Source organism: Myxocyprinus asiaticus, chromosome 47, assembly GCF_019703515.2.
Source record: "Myxocyprinus asiaticus isolate MX2 ecotype Aquarium Trade chromosome 47, UBuf_Myxa_2, whole genome shotgun sequence".
In the NCBI taxonomy this organism is placed as follows: domain Eukaryota; kingdom Metazoa; phylum Chordata; class Actinopteri; order Cypriniformes; family Catostomidae; genus Myxocyprinus; species Myxocyprinus asiaticus.
The window spans coordinates 2,003,470-2,023,380 of record NC_059390.1 but is presented as its reverse complement, the minus strand read 5'-3'; the positions used below and the strand labels follow the sequence as shown (position 1 = coordinate 2,023,380).

Here is a 19,911-nt window from a genome sequence, read left to right as displayed (position 1 = left end):
TTCAGATGATCACGGTTTTAACCACGTAATAATTTGTATTTTTATAATGGATTTTCACACTTTAATATTGAAAGTCTTGGTCTGGGACAAGACAGTCAAATCTATACATAAAAGACATTTGAAAAGTACCAAAAATAAATGATGAAGGCCTGGTAAAAAGCTTCCAAGTCATAAAACAAAAAGAAAAAATGCCTTAATCTGTTTGTTTGAATAAAAATCGACCCCTGAGTTGAAGAAACACCCAACATCTTCTCATGAGCTATGAAAGAGCAGTAAAATCACACTCATACTAACCACCACAAACACATAACACTCTGGTACTACCCTAAAACACCCCTCACCCCGTCCACACCGTCGTCAACCAAACAGGAAAGAGAGAATCTCTGCACCAGAGGAACAACATCATTAAAATCCCATTGAGGCCTCATTGAAATCTCATGCCACTATCTAATCAGAGACCACAGCTGACTTGACATTCAGTCAATAAAGAAGAAGACACCAGTGCTGTACTCACCGAGTGTAAATCCTCACCCATCACAGCTCTTTGTCAACACATCAATATTGAACTCTAACAGTACTGCAATATTGACCAGCAGTAATAAGTGGTGTTTAATAAGGCTCACACTTGGGGACAAACACCTAACTTTTAGAGTTAAACTTTGGCATGCTTTTTGCAAAAATCTTTGTGGCTCTAGTCCAGAGAACATTATTCCAGATGAACACTAAAGCTTCATCTATTATACAGGTCGAGAGGACCGTTGAGTGTTTATGTAAATATGCATCCATGGCTGACAGCTGATGTTCATCACTGCAACAGTAACTGCACTGCAGACACAACCTTAACACGGCTTCTCTTCGAATGGAGAGGGAAAACAGTAAGCAAAGGATAGAAAAGGGCAAAGAGAAAGCGGTAAAAGTTGGAGATCAGTCCCTGGCGCGTCCCACCGGCCAAAGGCAATTTTCAGCTCTACTGAGCCAGTTCCACAACGGCTGAAGTCCAAAAAGCTGACAAAACTTAGTCATAACACCAAACTCCACGCTTCTGTCATTCAACATAAGGCTCAGCCTCAAATTTGGACCAGAGATCAGAGAAGTCCATTAGTAAGCAGCTCAGGGATGTGAACGCGGAATAATGTTTAGGAGAAACGAGGGCAGTTTGTCATTATGAAACAAACAACAGGGCTCCTCAGACCCAAATATACCAAAGCTTAATGAATCGAAAGCATTCCATTACACCTGATTAGTCAAGCAGGTCTGAGCTTTTATGACTCTAAAAAACGATTATTATACATATGTTGCATGAAACAATGCCTGAAGTCTAGAGACTGGAAGGGGGAGTGTGGAGAAGGTGATATAAAAACAGAGGTTCAGTTCAAGTCAAATATAATATATTTTAAAGCCAGAATAAAGGCTGTCCCATGAGATGCTTTGGTGTGTATGACTCACAAGCTCTGTTCCAAAACTTTGTGTGGCCTAGACAGCATTTTAAAGCAACATAGGCATGCCAACATAAAGGCCGTTCCTGATAGTTAGGCAGTAAACTTATGCTGCCTTCTAAGTATCCATTCAGTATCCCTGGATTATGAGGCAGTCCTGAAATGCATTGCAACCAGATCAGTGGTTCCCAACTCTGTTCCTGGAGGCCCCCCAACAATGCACATTTTGTATCCACTTTTTTCACAGGCAACGTGAAAAGAGTACGTATGGTCACCATAGATTCCATTTAAAAATCTTTACAGAGCATTCAAGAGGAAGTCTCTCTCTCTGTAATGGCGCCACCCAAGGAGAAGTCAGGAAAAAGGTGGATATCTCCCTTTTCTGACACACCCCAGTCTTGGAGTCTTGGAGGCTCCACTAACGAGCTGATGAGTTGGATCAGGTGTAATTGATAGGGGAGATATCCAAAATGTGCAATGTTGGGGGACCTCCAGGAACAGGGTTGGGAAACACTGTACTAGGGTATTGCATAAGTTTGGAAGATGCTAACGTTCCATTATGTTCATGTAAGGAGCACTAATTGTACGATGCACAGAGTTTCTGTCTATGTAGAACGTTCCAAATCGGTCACTTAAGAGGATGCTGCCTTCATCCACTTCAGGCCACATCCACACGAATCTGTTTTCATTTGAAAACGCATTAATTTAGTTATGTTTACACCTTTCCTCCACACTAGACTGCTGTTTTCCTCCACCAAAAACAGAGCATGTCGAAAACGCTCTCAAGTACTGGATACTTTGGAAAGCAATGATGTTAGAAAATTGAAAACGGATGATTCAAATGAAAACATTTATTCTGAAAACAAATGAAGAGCGTTGGTATGTGGAAATGGAGAGTGTTTTTTTAAATAGTCCATTGTCAGTAGAGGGAAACTAGTGTGGATGAGAGGAGTAAACAGCAAAACTGATGTGTTTTCAAATGAAACTCCATTTAGTTTCCTAAAGTCATCGTTTTACAAAGCATGCAGTAATGGAGAGCATTTTCAAAGTTCGACATTTTCGGTTGACGAAAATGTCATTCTAGTGTGGATGAGAGGTGTAAATGTAGGGAAATTGATGCATTTTCAAGGAAAACGTCCTATTCTGTTTTAGATCGAAAACCCAACTTTCAGTTGCCAAACATCGTCGTACTAGTTTACTAGAAAATGTTGTAGTTCATTTTTGTCTAAAAAACACATTCCAGTTTCCTAACGTCATCTTTTTCCAAAGTATGCAGTATAAGGAGAGCGTTTTTGAAACGCTAAATTTTCGGTGTACAAAAACGCAGATTTAGTGTGAATGAAAGGGGTAAACATAGCGAAGCTAATGCGCGCATCAGTTCATTTACAGTTAAAAACTCCAACGTAATTGTTTTTCCAAAGTATGCTGTAATGCATGGGTGGACTGTCCTTTTCTACATATCACTGCCCCCTTCGGCATATCGTGGCACTGTTTTGTGGCCCGTTCTGCATAACGCGGCGGCTCATTTCAGCTTAGTCCCGGTTCTCCCGATGGCCAGTCCGCCCCTGATCGGCCCCAAAGTGCGTCGGCCCACCAGGAAAATGCCCGGTATGCCAGATTACCAATCCAGCCCTGCTTTAATGGAGAACATTTTCAAATGTTTTCAAACCCATTTTGGGTTTGAGGAAAACAGTGTTCTAGTGTGGATGAGAGGCATAAACAAGGCAAAATCTGGGTTTTCAAACGAAAGCATACACAGTAGTATATTTTCTGAAAAATCTGCTGATAGTCTCCAAACTTCATAATTTTTCAAAGTATGCAATAATGGACAGGGTTTTTGAAGCTGTGCCATTCCAAAACATTCATCTTTTTTTGCTGAAGCCATTCTTTTGTTGATTTGGATGTGTGCTTTGGATCATTGTCATGCTGACAGGTGAAAGAGCTCTTCATTTTCAGCTTTCTAGCAGATGCCAGAAGGTTCTATGCCAAAATTGATTGGTACTTGGAGCTATACATGATTCCCTCCACCTTCACTAAATCCCCAGTTCCATCTGAAGAAAAGCAGCCCCAATACATGATGCTGCCACCACCATGCTTCACCGTGGGTATGGTGTTCTTTTGCTGATGTGCTGTGTTGTTTTTGCGCCAAACATACCTTTTACAATTTTGGGCAAAAAGATCAATGTTGGTCTCATCAGACCATAACACATTTTTCCACATGGTTTTGGGAGACTGGATATAGGTTTTTGCCGGGCTTGAATGTTTTATTTTGTCAGAAAAGGCTTGTGTCTTGCCACCCTGCCCCATAGCCCAGACAGATGAAGAATACAGGAGATAGTTGTCACATATAGGGAGAAACCAGTACTTGCCAGAATGAGTTCAGCTCCTTTAATGTTGCTGTAGGCCTCTTGACAGCCTCCCAGACCAGTTTTCTCTTTGTCTTCTCATCAGTTTTGGAGGAACGTCCTGTTCTTGATAATATCACTGTTGTGCCATATTGTATCCACTTGTGACTGTCTTCACTGTGTTCCATGGTATATCTAATGCCTTGGAAAAGTTTTTGTAGCCCTCACCTGAGCGATACCTTTCAACAATGAGATCCCGTTGATGCTTTGTAACCTCTTTGTGGCCCATGGCTCTTGTAGTAGCATGCAACCAAGAAGATGTCAGAAAAATCCTACAAGAACAGCTGAGATTTATTTGGAGTTAATCAGAGTCACTTCAGGTGAAGACAGGTGTGTACTGTTTCACATGAGCTTGATGATTGGTTGATTCTGAACACAGCCACATACCCAATTATAAAAGGGTGTGCACACTTATGCAGTTAAGTTATTTTAATTTTTTTATTTATTTTTCTCTGAAATGTGTCACTTTGGTTTTCAGTGGCATTGCATATCTTGTCATTTTTACATTAAAGGTGCAAAAAGTCTGATATGATTTATCTTTGTTTAATTTTAACATCACAAAAACCTGCTGTTTTAACAGGGGTGTGTAGACTTTTTATATCCACTGTATGCAGTAACAGAAAGCGTTTTTGAAACGCTCCATTTTTGGTGGACCTAAATGCCGTTCTAGTGTGGATGTGGTCTAAGAATGCAGCTCATTTGGTTTTGGGACAGAGCTGATTTGTACGAATGGGCACGCTTGTCTCAATATAACGACCGAACAGATAGCCTGTGGCGGGCAGCGATGTGTTGTGTTGCAGTTATTGACTCCTCCCCGGCAGATTCAATGGGCTTCATCTGCATTGTTGCTGTTTGCCTCTTCTTAAAACACAGATTGCTGGACATGAGCGTTTTTTTAGGGATTAGTTTGGCTTAGTGCCATGGCTAATGCCATGATTAGGGCTTTCTGGCACTGGAGATAAGTGAATTCTCTCTGGTTATTCAGAGGCTATTCTGGGGGAAAAAAGCAAATGCAAAGGCGACATTTTAATGGAGTAAAGCAGACTGAACTGTCGCTCTGTATGACTGATAACGTCTTCCCTCTAATCACCATTACTGGACTCGTATCTATTCACATTCACTGAGAGAGAAAGGGAGGGGGAGAGAGACTGGCATTAGGTTAATTTTGCCCCCAGGCGCTGGTATGGGAACAGTTCCTCTGCTCTAATTCTGATTTTTAATACAAAGAGGAAAGGCACGACTGAGCGAGCAACGGGAGATTAAACTGACAGTCTGAATTTGTTCTTTTTCTTGACATGTCCGAAATATCAAACCATTATAAGGTTAAAGAACAACCAACCTGTTGTGTGCAGTCATCCATAAATACATACACATAAGTGTCAAGAATTAACTTTTGCATTAAGAGGCGATATATGCCCCCTGTTTTTGATTTTCAGAGGCATTTTTTACCTTTATGAGGGCAATTTTTTAATGAAGGAGTAATTTTGAGTAATTTGGCCCTCCATATTTATTCCTAACCATTTAAACATAATCTGTATCTCTTCCATTTAAGTGAAATTCTTCAATTAAATCAATTCATTAATGCAAATTGTCCAATATATATATATAAAACTGGCACCATAACAGAATATTAAGAACTACTGTATATCAGATGTTACAAATTAAAAATAAGAAATAATTTCAGGGGCATTCTTTGCCCCCACATTTTGAATTAAGGGTGCATTTTTGTCACTTTTGGTGGCATTTTTGCCCAAACAAGTGCGTTTACACCAATATACACACTACACACATACTGTATGAGAAGCGTATCACACAACAGAAAAACAGGAGTCTTTAACACTTACATATACAGGTTCCAACTAGAAACCAAACATTTACAGGCTGTTATTGAAGAGATGAGACTTCTTTGCTCAACTTAAGGTGCTTGAATAACAATTGAAAAACCTTTACTTTATAAAGAGTGTAAGGCAACAGTTAATTCAGCCATGAAAGAACACACACACACACACACACACACACACAGAGAAGGAAGACGCTGTGATTATATGCTGGAGATAGACCAGACAGCATGCGTGCTGTTGACTTTAAAGCAAAAGTTAAAAGCCACAGACGCTTTCAAGTGTGAGCAATGCTTAAAATTTCTCTTTCACTTAATTTCACTCCTTTTATAATTCACAGTGGTTGAAATCTGGAATCCACCCTTTACATTTTAATTGACGTGATGTTTAATCACATTCAACCCCTAAGAACCGCTCAGTTCCCATGGTGACAAACCAGTTAATCGTTGAACTTACCTTTTATCTAAAGACAACTGGATATATTACGGAATATTCTGGGTTTAATACAAATTAAGCTTAGTTGTGAGCATAATGTTGATTACCACAAAAAAATCATTTTGACTTGTCCATCACTTTCTTTAAAAAAAAAAAAAAAAATATATATATATAAATTTGTCTTACAGTGAGGCGCTTACAATGGAAGTCAATGAGCCAATCCGTAAACGTTAAAATACAAACTGTTTTTAAAGTATAGCCATAAGACGTAAACAATATGTGTGTTAACAGGATTTTAGCAGGCTATGATAAAATTGCTTTCTACCCTTTTCTGTGTGAACTAGATTCGTGAACTTGCTCAAATAATACACAAGTTTTAACAGAAGAATTAATGTAAGTGCATTAATAAAAGCTTTGCCTTTAAACCCTCCAATTGACTTTGACTTGATCATTGACTTCCATTGTACGTGCCTCACTGTAACCTCCATTTTTGCTATTTTTTTTTTTTTTACTCTTCTCCTCAATTTGGAATGCCCAATTCCCAATGCGCTCTAAGTCCTCGTGGTGGCGTAGTGACTCGCCTTAATCCAGGTGACGGAAGACGAATCTCAGATGCCTCCGAGTCTGAGACCGTTAATTTGCGCATCTTATAACGTGTCTTGTTGAGTGCGTTACCGTGGAGACGTAGCGCGTGTGGAGGCTCACGCTATTCTCCGCGGCATCCACGCACAACTCACCACGTGCCCTACCGAGAGCGAGAACCACATTATAGCGACCACGAGGAGGTTACCCCATGTGACTCTACCCTCCCTAGCAACCAGGCCAATTTGGTTGCTTAGGAGACCTGGCTGGAGTCACTCAGCACACCCTGGATTCAAACTCGTGACTCCAGGGGTCATAGTCAGCGACAATACTCGCTACCAAACTACCCAGGCCCCCCATTTTTGCTATTTTAAAAGTAAACAAAGTATGTGTGTGTGTGTGTGTGTGTGTGTGTGTGTGTGTGTGTGTGTGTGTGTGTGTGTGTGTGTGTGTGTGATAATCAATATTATGCTGCAAATGCTGTCACTTAAGCCTAACTTGTATTGAACCTGGAATATTCCTTTGATGTGAAAGTTTCTTTCATGTTTCATGTCTTTTCAATCATCATCATTTGTAAATTATTAAAGCTAGACTTTTCTTTCCTCTGTAGGTGTCAGAAGTTATACATCCTGCCCATAGTGAACTGACCGACTATACCCGAGTCTGGGCACCATGGATACAATTAACTTCACCTTCTGGAATGCCTCTGAGGCCAACGAGACCATGGAGACGGTGGACGAGAGTCCGTATAAGACTGTGGAGGTGGTGTTCATTGTACTAGTGGCCGGCTCGCTTAGTCTGGTCACTGTAATCGGGAACATCTTAGTCATGCTCTCCATCAAGGTAAACAGGAGTCTGCAGACCGTCAACAACTACTTCCTGTTTAGCCTGGCCTGTGCTGACCTCATCATTGGCCTTTGCTCTATGAACTTGTATACAGTCTACATTGTGATTGGATACTGGCCACTTGGCCCAGTCGTGTGTGATTTGTGGTTGGCGCTGGACTATGTGGCGAGCAACGCCTCCGTCATGAACCTGCTCATCATTAGCTTTGATCGCTATTTTTGCGTCACCAAGCCACTCAGCTACCCGGTGAAGAGGACAACCAAAATGGCAGGCATGATGATTGCGGCAGCTTGGGTGTTGTCCTTCATCCTCTGGGCACCGGCCATCTTGTTCTGGCAGTTTATTGTCGGTGGACGCACAGTGCCAGAAAAAGAGTGTTACATTCAGTTCTTCTCCAATGCTGCGGTTACTTTCGGCACAGCTATAGCCGCTTTCTACCTGCCCGTTATCATTATGATGGTTCTGTACTGGCAGATATCCCGTGCTAGCAAGAGCCGGGTCAAGAAAGATAACCGCAAGCCATCAGGCGGAAACCTTGATGTAGCTTCGCCCAGTCAGACTCGTGAAAACACGACCAACAAACCCAAAAAACCCAACAACAACAACGTAACAGCTGAAGAAGCAGACCGTCGTCAGACCCAGATAACAGATGACGCAGCCAACCAGCACAATGCCAAACTTCAGAATGGCAAAGCGCCATCCACAGCTAGTGGAGAAGTGGAAGGGGAGGGTGAAGAGGGAGTACGAGGAAACTGCGTGCCCGCCGAGGAAAAAGAAAGCTCCAATGACTCCACCTCCGGAAGTGGCGCCATAACCAATCAGAAAGAGGAGGCAGCACCATCTACAGCCAACGACAGCCAAGGTCCTGCAAGGCATCGCTCTAAGGCTGGAGGTTCCAAACTTACGTGCATCAAGATCAACACCAAATCGCCAAAAGGAGATTGTTACGCTGCCTCGAACGCTACCGTGGAGATCGTTCCGGCTGTAGAGAGGCAGAACCACGTGGCGAGGAAGATTGTGAAGATGACCAAGCAGCCGCCCAAGAAGAAAAAAGCACCAGCCTCACGGGAAAAGAAGGTGACGCGCACCATCATGGCCATCCTGGTGGCGTTTGTGGCTACCTGGACGCCCTACAACGTGATGGTCCTTATCAACACCTTCTGTTCCAGCTGCATTCCCAACACGATGTGGACCATCGGATACTGGCTCTGTTACATCAACAGCACCATCAACCCCGCCTGCTACGCCCTCTGCAACATCACCTTCAAAAAGACCTTCAAACATCTGCTGCTCTGCCAGTACAAAAACATACGCTCAGCACGATGAGCATCACTATAGTGTGGATGTGTGCATGCATTATAATATTTTGCCTGTGTTTTGATGATAAAAGATGTATACATGAGGAGAGATAGCAGGGGAAGTGACAGTAAAGGGGCGTTCACACCTGATCACGTAAATTTACATGCACGTTCTTACACTTGCAACTCGTAGGGTCCTGTAAACACCTTAAACGGTTTTCCTTTATCGTTTTTACCAGCTTATCTAATGTGCGCATGACTGTTTACAGCAGAGTGATTCAAATCTCATTGCGTTGTTATTTTTTTTAATAAGCTGATTTTTGATAGTTGTCATTATATTGCTGTTCAAGTAAATGTGCTCCCTGACAAATGATTAAATCGCATTCCAACTCAACTGCAGTATTCAAACATATCCAGAAGCAGATCGCTGTCTGCGCTCCCACTGTAGTCGCCACATTATGTTGCTACTTATTGCAAAAAGTTAAACTCTGCTTAACTATATCACATCGCCAAAGGTGGCGGTCACTCATGTCGCCTCAAATCGCCAACCTTCATTGAAAATGAAGGACTTCAGGCCCATGCAAATTGCTGTCAGTGTGAATGCCCCTTAAAGCAGTCGCAATTCAAACAGAGATTGGAAAGTTGTGTAACCAGTAGGCCTGCATGAAATCTGTGCCAGCTGAAGGGTCCTTTGGGTTTAATTTATTACATTTTTTGGCAAGTTTGATTATGCCCTCAGCTTCCAATAAGACTGTATTACTCTGCACCCCATTGAAAAATCGAACCCACAAATTTCCCCCTAAAATCAGTGCAGGAAATGTGAATGAAAGTCTTCAGATTTCGTGCAGGCCTGATAATAGGTATTGCTTAGAGGGTCTGGTAGGTGTGTGTTTAAATTCAGTGGGGGGGTTTTCTATAGATGTAGCACTTTACAAATGTAGAGGTGATGCATGTTACAAAATGAGGGGGAAAAAGTGCTAAAATATTTGATTTATAAAAAAAGAAATTGAAACATAAAAAAATGAACATATAAATAGTTAGATTAGAGTCTGTACTATTTAATAATACACAAACAAGGGGACAACAGGGCTGACTGAAGATCCAAACCAAATGTGCTTGAGCTTCAGTATAAAATCATACCTGTACATAAGTGTACATAATGTACTGTATTTGTGTTGTGTGTGTGGAAGCATGCTGGATGATGTCGGCGTTTGAGATTGAAAGCTAGTTTCAAGTCAACATGAAACAATGTTCACAACCCATTTATTTCCATGAAAGTGTCAATTTCAGAGTAAAACATAATATTCAACAAGAACAAATGCAGAGCAGGACTTAATTCATTGGATCCTGAAACATGGGAGTTACATGCCAGAATGAAGCCAGGCGGTTGAATCTAATGGGTTGAAAAACGAGGATTTGCGACATTCTGCAAAAAGAAAAGTGATTTGATCTTTTTGATGAAATATTACGAAGACAATATTTTACATTTGGAATAAAGAAAGTAAATAGGGTCAGTTTTGATTTCATGTTGACTTCAAAGCTTATGTTAAAAGGAAGTGTCTGATTACGCAACTAGCTAAGACAGATAGCTGGTTGCAGTGTTTATTTGAGTGTGTGTGTGTGCGCGCACGCTCTCCGCGAGCAATTAGAGAGTTGAAGAGGCTCTCTGGTGTGCCTGTATGTTAAAGTGGATGAGTTTTGAGTGCTCGGGGTCTCCAGGGATGGAAATTTAAAGCTTTTAAAGTGAGCAGACGTGCAGGATAAAGAGGCTCTTACATTAGCATCCACCTCACCTCTACTTTGCATTTACACAAAACAGTTCACTCACGGGTGCATGAAAAAAGGAAAATACCAGCTACACAAAATGAACAGATTCAAATTAAATTAAATACTATAAATCCGGTCATGAAACTGAAAAAAATTGTTTCACCTTTTAAAAGGGCAACAACAAAAAAAAGTCCCTTTTAAAAGGGCAAAAAAAAAAAGTCCCTTTTAAAAGGGCAACAAAAAAAAAAGTCCCTTTTAAAAGGACAACAAAAAAAAGAAGTCCCTTTTAAAAGGGCAAAACACTTGCCAACAATACTTGACACTTATTGGCTTAGCAAAAACGTAACTTTTTTATGATGTTAGTCTGTTTAAACTGTCTTTTTTTTTTTTTTATTGACATAATTTTGAAATCATGTCTTTTTAAAGGTGAACTGCACAAAAAAAAAAAAAAAGTTTGCTTTTAAAATACTTTTCTCATCCCAGTTTATTCTTATCCTAGTTTATTATCATCAATTTTAAGTCATTTGTAGTTTGATATCCCCGAAAAGTGTAAACACCTTGGATCTGGGCATCCCAACCAGCCTGACACAGCAATACTGATTCAGCCAATGACGTTATAAAAATATTTTTATTTATAGGACTAATCAGAACTTCTTTTTGTTTATTAACAACAATTACAGTACATTATTAATGTTTTAACAACTTTTAATTTAAATAAACTTGTAACAAACATCACACAATGTAATTATAATAAATGCCACATTTAGAGTAAATAACAGAGTAAAACTGCATGTTTATTTTTTCCTCAAAGCTTATAACAAGCATTAACTTTCATGGTAACTAAATAATAAAGTAATTAGTTAAAGAAAAATAGAATCAATGTTTTTATGTAAGGGGCTGTTATTCTTGATACAAGATCTTTATCAGAAGTATCGATTCTTTAGGATCGATCCGCCAATCCTAGTAATGCTAGTGGTGCAGCAATTACACACTTCACCTTTAAACTAAATTCGGATGGTCACAGACACATTTGGGTGAAACAAATAATAGGAATATTGGATTAGATGCACTTAACATCTCAAACAAGCCTTTACTGCCTCATTTTAAATCACACACAGGAAGCTAAACTGCATGATTTGCATCTCCTTCAGCTGTGTGTGTGCTTTCTGCTGGAACTGATCTAGTGTACAGAGACGCAGTTGCATCCTCATGATCTGATCACGTTCTGCTCTCTGGGTGCCTGCGGGTGACATGTTTGAAGCAGTGTGTTTGTCTTGTGTATAATTTGCACTTTTCTTCCAAAGCTCAGTGTGTGTGTGTGTGTGTGTGTGTGTGTGTGTGTGTGTGTGTGTGTTTGTGTGCACAGTACCATTTCAGACCATTCTGGCACCCTAGGTGAAATCCCTATTGGCGCCCCTCCTCTTTGGTACCCTCCAAGAAGTTGGCACCCTAGGCGATTGCCTAGTTCGCCTATGCCTAGAGTTTGTTTGTGTGTGTTTGTGTGTGTTTGTGTGTGTATTTGTGTGGTGCATTTTTGTGTTGTGTGTGTGTGTTGTGTGTGTGTGTGTGTGTGTGTGTGTGTGTGTGTGTGTTTGATTTCCCCGGAAAGGGGTTTAATATAAATCAAAGGTTTTTGCCTTGTGAAATTAAAGGGCTAAAGTATATAAGCTTTCTCATCTCATAATAAGACGCCATGTCGGCATTTGTTGTTTTTGATTCATTCAATCATATAACAGAATCAGAGCAGTGGATCATGGGATATGCCAGTCAATTGATCACAGAACCGCAGCTCTCATATACTGTATGACAGTGATGTACGCTGGGGGAATTTCTCTTCTGTGATGGCAGATGATGATTGACGTCAATGGACTGGCTTGTTTGTGTTGGATCGTGTACAGTAGATGGGTTTTTACCATGTCGGTTTCAGTAATCGTGCACGATAATCTGGATTCTAAAAGTTTAGCATGAAAGTTTAGAGTTGAATGCATGGTTGTATCAAAATTCTTAAATTAAATTACCATAGTAATCATAGTTTCAACTAAAATACAGTAGTCAGTTTTTGTTGTTATTCTGGCTGTTTGTTAAGCCTCAGTCACCATTCACTTTCACTGCATATTTTTCCCATACAATGAGACTGATTCTGCCTAAAATCTCCTTTTGTGTCCCACATAAGAATAAAAAAGTCATACGGGTTTGGAACCAAATGAGGGTAAATGACAACAGCATTTTTATCTTTGCTCATTCTACCCCAAGTCAGTACTGAAAAAAAAAAAAAAAAAGAAATATATATTTCTGTACACATTAAGCACATATTATCCCCTTATTCTCATTACCGTAACGTATCCAAATGTTTGACATTTACTGTTTCCATTGTTTTCAGTGATGACTGTAATGCTGTCCCTTTGTTTGTTTTTACATTAAAATCAGCAAAAATGGAATCAGTACCAAATGGGGTATCACTATGATGTATAAATATATAAATAAAATTAAATACTCATTTTAAAAATAAAATTTTTTCACGTTGTTGTAATGAGAATAGAATTATCTTTTTTTCTCGCGGTAATGAGAATCGGAGGGTAAAATGTTTTCATTTCACTTTCACGAAAATAATGTAGCAATTTAAAATATCTTGAAAAAAAATCATAATTTAAATAATTGATTTTTTTTGTAGCAGTGATGAGAATATCATAATGACCATCTATTTTTGCTTTGCGGCAGGGGCGGACTGGCCATCGGGAGAACCGTGACTTTTCCCGAAGGGCCGGCCGCGAAACGGGGCCAAATGGGCCACAAAACGGCACCGCGATATGCAGAAAAGGACAGCAACACCCCCTGTAACTGTTATGAAAATAATGTCTCAATGTAAAAAAAAAATCCTAAATACTAAAGGCCGAAGAATACTTCGGTTGTTCAGTTGGAACGCGCACAGTATGTGTGATGCAAACTTTGTCATCAGTCTGTGCGGACTGTCCGTGTGCAGCCCAGTCTGAGTCAGTTTGTCTTGTTGAGAAAATTTCATGACCATGTTCGGGTCATATTCAAGCCCCGCCCTCCAAAGAAATGACCAAATACACAAAATGATTCGCCTTTCTGATTGGCTAGATTTCTGATTGCATTTTTTTTTAAAAAGTACGGGCTGCATATTTACTAACATAATCTCTTTAAAAAATTCGATTTTTTTTCCAAGCTACAAAAAAATAAATAAAAAAATAATAATCATTTATTTACCAGCATTATGGTGTTTAACATCTTTCAGGGTTTACTGGAGTTACGTCGTCATGGAAACAAAGTTGTAAAATTGGATATAACTTTATACAGGTGTGGTTAGAAAGCGATTTTATCACACAAAAGCTGTCAACACATATATTGTTTACGTCTTGTGGCTATACTTTTGAAACAGTGAGTATTTTAATGTTTATGGTCTGGCCCCATTCACTTCCATTGTAAGCGACCTACTGTAACCGTGACGTTCTGCTTTTTTAAATAGACAAAGGCGATCAACATTATGTTGACTGAACTTAACTTGTATCAAAACCAGAACATTCTTTTAATTGTCATAAAAATTATGTCAAAAAATCTTAGTGGTCCTTTATGCAAAATGTAAATCCTTTGATTTTGAGGTGAAATATGACCTCAACATTTGGGTGAGATTTACCCTGTCAGTGTGTGCTTGTCTGTCAACTTCAGATCTCTCTATAAGTGGACGTGGACGGGTGTGTGGTTAATCTCTGAGATGTAGGTCAGAGGTCGTGAGATGTGCACTGGTGTCACTGATTGTGGGTGTTATTAGCTGCATGCGGGACAGATAGCGAAGGTGTCAGAGTGAGCATCAAGCATGCAGCGCTCTCCGAGTTACATGCCCCACACTGCAACCCCATCCTTAAATGGGGCGACACCCGTCTGACTCACTAAGTCTTTTAGAGAGAGAACTGAGAGAGTGTGAGAGAAGATAAGATTATCTTTAGCAAAGAAGAGTGAGACTAAAAGCCCTCCAGGGAATAGAGAGAGAGAGAGAGAGAGAGAGAGTCACCTTGAAAAGCCAGTATTGTCCCAGCGGTCTGTGATGCTACTGTTACAACCTTTATCTTTGTACTATTAAAATAACTATTTAAAGGCATAGTTCACCCAATAATGAAAATGAGCCTATCTTATCATTTACTCACCCTCATGCCCTTTCCGTATGACTTTCTTTCTTCTGCAGAAGATGTTTTGAAGAACATATGAGATGTTTATGTCTATACAATGCAAGTCAATGGGGTCCAAACTTTTCAAGCTCCAAAAAGCACATAAAGGCAGCATAAAGGTAATCCATACAACTGGAGTGTTTTAATCCATGTTCTCTGAAGCGATACGATCATTTTGTGTGAGAAACAGACCAATATTTAGGACCTTCTTCATTATAAATCTTGACATACGGCCCTATTGGAACACAGTGCATGCTTTAAGACTGATTGTTTTGACGCTGCACATGTTTGCAAGGTTCTCAATCAAACCCGGTATCATTATGCATCGATAAGACGTTTCATAAAATTTTCTGCTTTTCATCAACCTTTTTGCAACTGCGGAACATTTTAAAAGAATCCCAGAAAAAACACAACTCGCAACTCTTAGTGCATCTTAGTGCATTTTCAAGGCGTGAAAACCACGAACCTGGCATCACTGTGTCTGGTTTGTGTACAGCGCTCTGCGCATGCGTCAAGCATAGAAAGTGTGTAAACGAGCTTCTCTCATGAACGCACCAGAGACCGCAGATGTTAACAAGGACTTGATTTTTGGTTTGTTTCTCACCCAAACTATCATATTGCTTCAGAAGACATGGATTAAACCACTTAAGTCGTATGTAGTACTTTTATGCTACCTTTATGTGCTTTTGGGAGCTTGAAAGTTTTAAACCCCATTGACTTGCATTGTATGGACAAAAACACCGTATACTTCCTTCAAAATATCTTCCTTTGTGTTCTGCAAAAAAAAGAAAGAAAGTCATACGAGTTTGGAGTGGCATGAGGGTGAGTAAATGTTTAAATGAGAATAATCACTTTGGGTGAACTGTTCCTTTAAGAGAAAAAATGCTAAAAGGTGTTTAAAAATCAAAAACTTCAAGGAAGCTCGTAAAATATACACTTTGGGATTGTGCATACTAATGAAAAATGTCCTTGTTATTTGTTACCCCAAAATCATCATCATCATCATCATCATCATCATCATCATCATCATCCTAATAACTGAAAGCACAATTCTTATACGGTAAAAGGGCTTGAATGTATTTTCATGTTACGTTTACTCAATATACAGTAACAAAAATGTTATTCTGCTGTTCTCTGTACTTGTTTATGTAAAAAAGCATTACACTAAAAAAAAAAGAGTACAATCTTTTATCATTTATAATAATATATTATTTATAGTAGATAATTTTAGTTTAGCTGTAAATATATTTTTTTGAAATACTTCCCGAGTACAACAATGTAATGCATGCTGATATCTGTTGTGTGTGTTATGTGTGTGTGTGTGTGTGTGTGTGTGTGTGGTCACACACATGTTGTTTATATGATTTGCAGGCCCATGACCCAGAGATCAGTGCAGAGAAAGTGTTTACGTGTGTGTTATCCCTGGAGCCCCTCAAGTCTCTTACGTGTGCTTCTTGCATGGTATGTAACTGCAGTGTGTGTACATAGTGTGTATCTATCAGTATGTGTGTTTGCAAAGATACATTTTCTAAGTGTGGACAGTCATTGTGTGTGAATCTCAAATTTAGCGTGTGATGGAGGTCACGCGCGCTCACACAGCCGTTATGCAGCACAACGGCAGCCAAAGACACACTAATACCAACATACAGTCTAATACACAACATACAAAATACTAAAACCCAGATAAGCAGACTTTATGAAAATATAGATATGCTTTTATTTAATGTTTTTATCAATATCAATATGTAAAGTGATTCTGTATGAAACATGTACAAAGTGGGAATCGCAGTCTGATCGGATTGCCGCACAAATGAACCAAGCCATACGGTGACATTAAACCAGCCGGAAAATGGCATGAAAAAAATCGAAATGACTTCATGGAAGTTGGTGGTGGCCATAGCAACAAAAACAGACTTTTTCCACACTTGCTTGACTTCAAAGTTGTTGTTGTTTTTCTTTTCTTGGTTTATTAATAGCAAGTTGGCAAGGAAATACTTCAGAGGACTGTGCTTCAAGCTAGTGGCGTAGCCAAGGGTGGGCAGGGGTGGGCCTGGGTCCACCCAAATTAGACCCAGGCCCACCCAGAGTATTGGAGATTGTTCTATGACTTCCTATATAGATTTATAAAATGGTTAAAAAAATGCATAAATTCTGATTTCTAAAATTGTGAAAGAACACAAGGACAATTTGGTAAAAAAAAAAAAAATGGGGCGAACATTTGCCCCATCCATTTTTAGAGGCCCACCCAAAAGTAATTTCCTGCCCACGCCCTTGCTTCAAGCTCAGAAACATACTTTACGTAAGTGCGCAGTTGCAATCGCAAACCAGCTGAATGAGTCTTATTTTCCGACTAGCTTTACCTCTATTCTTCATCAAGAGCACAAAAATTCATAAAAACTAAACATAGTCAAAATTCACTTGTCAAACTGAATTACGACAATTACCAAGATTCTTTAATTGACACGCCCAAACTCAGAAAGTCGAGACTCGTAAATATGATCATTCCGACAGGTGGCTTACTAAACATGTCAACAGTTTAACTAACTCACTTACCGTCCACTGCAAGATTTTCCTTAATCTGTTGTTGCCATGCCACGACAGTAGTCGACGAGTCGACTGTACGAGAAAACTGACCGTAGCAGTTTACACACTTGCTCCTATAGCGGCCCCTTGTGGCAATGCTGAGAATGCAATGTGTTTGTAATTAGTATGGAGCTTGCATAGAAGCATCTGTGTTCACTTGTGTATAGTATGTTCTGGGTTTAAAGGGATAGTACACCCATAAATGAAAATTCCCTCATCATTTACTCACCCTCATGCCATCCCAGATGTGTGACATTTTTCTTCTGCTGAACACAAATGAAGATTTTTTGAGGAATATCTCAGCTCTGTAGTGAATGGTGACCAGAACTTTGAAGATCTAAATATCACATAAAGGCAGTGTTAAACTGATATCCACACAACTCCAGTGGTTTAATCAATGTCTTTTGAATTGATCCAATCGGTTTCGGGATTATTTTTATGCTGCCTTTGTGTGATATTTGGATCTTCAAAGTCTGGTCACCATTCACTTGCATTGTATGGACCTACAGCGCTGAAATATTCTTCTAAAAATCTTCATGTGTGTTCTGCAGGAGAAAGAAAGTCATACAAATCTGGGATGGCATGAGTGTGAGTAAATGATGACAGAATTTCCATTTTTGGGTGAACTATTCCTTTAAGGGGCTGTTCACTCCGGACAGGAGGTCTTGCGTTCAAAAACAAATAAGAGAATAATCAAACCGAATGTAAGTGTCTCAGGTCGTGTTTTTAAAAGTTAAACTACGACACTGTGTACAGCGTGGCTATTGTGCCACAAGACACCTAAAAACAACGGCCAAAGATGTCTGTTTGATGCATGCAACGCACAAAGACCAACAATTAAAAAATAGCGCAGACGGAACGCAAGACGTATCGTGTGTGAACCACCCCTAAAGTGTGTCTGCATTCTAATGCCTCGTACCTGAGGCACGAATTTCTATCAATATACCAAAAAATTATTTTTAAAAAATTCAGCTGGTTTTCAGGTCATTCTGAGGGTGTTGGCGGGTGAAATTGTGTGGGACAGCGCCTCCCAGAGGCCGGTGTAAATACTGAAAAATATTTTGTGTCGTGGTTTCTATTCAGTGAGTTGTTGCTTCCATTCAGTAGATTTGTGGGTTTGTTATCAGCTTAATGTTTGTATGATATATATATATAGTCGACATTCTATATGTGTAGCACAGCTGAAGTGTAAATACATGTGTTTATTAATTAATATGAATGTTCTTGAACTTTATTAGGGTACAGAATTCGGGATTGTATTTCACTGATCGCGATGAAACAGTAACAAAGTGTATTTATAAGATTTGCTGTGTTGTGTGATTTACTTTTAAAGAAGAATTCTAGCAAATAAAAGTGTTACGATAAATATTTCTGTGTGTGTTACTAATTTTAGCATTAACACATGAGGACACAAATCTGAATCATGCTCATATGGATGGAATTAGAGGTTTTATTGACTGGGATATTACGCTACATCGGTGAGCAATCAAATTTGAGCAATCAATAATAAATGCATCTTCATTTCATTTGAAAAGGAACACATATTAGTTTGACTCTATCTGTGTTTGATCCATCTTCTTGTACAGCAGAAGTAATTCATTGGAATATTACATAGTCCCTGTAAATCAGACATTAGAGCAAGATACCTTATTTACAGCAACGCCATTTTTTATTTATTTTTTTAATCCCATTTTCTCCCCAATTTGGAATGCCCAATTCCCACTACTTAGTAGGTCCTCGTGGTGGCGCGGTTACTCATCTCAATCCGGGTGGCGGAGGACAAGTCTCAGTTGCCCCCGTTCTGAGACCGTCAATCCGTGCATTTTATCACGTGACTCGTTGTGCATGACACCGCGGAGACTCACAGCATGTGGAGGCTCATGCTACTCTCCACTATCCACACACAACTTACCACACGCCCCATTGAGAGCGAGAACCACTAATCGCAACCACGAGGAGGTTACCCCATGTGACTCTACACTCCCTAGCAACCAGGCCAATTTGGTTGCTTAGAAGACCTGGCTGGAGTCACCGAGCACGCCCTGGATTCAAACTCGCAACTCCAGGGGTGGTAATCAGCGTCAATACTCGCTGAGATACTCCAGGCCCCCAGCAACGGCATCTTGATTTTTGACGGGAATGATAACGAGGCTGCGGGGGATCGACGTAAAGTCTCTTCACTGAGCCATACTGCGGTTTAAAGTGTTCCGCGGACAAAACATTGAAAAAAAATCTTTCCAAGAACATTCAGTAGATAAAAAAACTCCAGACAACATGAGTTGTGGAAAATCAGATGTGATCTAAGAGCTTTATACTGTTTTGTACCATGAGTGCCATTGAAGAGATGGTAAGAGTGGCAAGTCTGTCCCTCACAACCTCGTATTCATTCACGTTACAAATAAAAAAAATGCCGTTACTGTGAACAAGGACAATTCACTGGATTCAGAAAACTCTACCTTAAAGTGACAGTTCACCCAAAAATGGAAGCTGTCAAGCTCCGAAAAGGACAAAACACTACTTACTAATTCAAAAAAAAA

At 39.8% G+C, this 19,911-nt stretch overlaps 1 protein-coding gene across 3 annotated transcripts in view; it reads left to right on the top strand.

Moving 5' to 3' along the window:
* The window catches only part of LOC127436974 (muscarinic acetylcholine receptor M2-like), a 108,087-nt gene extending 89,347 nt beyond the window's left edge, over positions 1 to 18,740 (top strand). For all 3 annotated transcript variants that reach the window (XM_051691524.1, XM_051691525.1, XM_051691523.1), the window contains one exon: positions 7,307 to 18,740. In XM_051691524.1, the coding sequence (XP_051547484.1) occupies positions 7,369 to 8,868 (1,500 nt within the window). In that variant the 5' untranslated portion in view covers positions 7,307 to 7,368 and the 3' untranslated portion in view covers positions 8,869 to 18,740. The remainder of the gene's footprint in view (positions 1 to 7,306) is intronic.
* Positions 18,741 to 19,911: the final 1,171 nt, after the last annotated feature.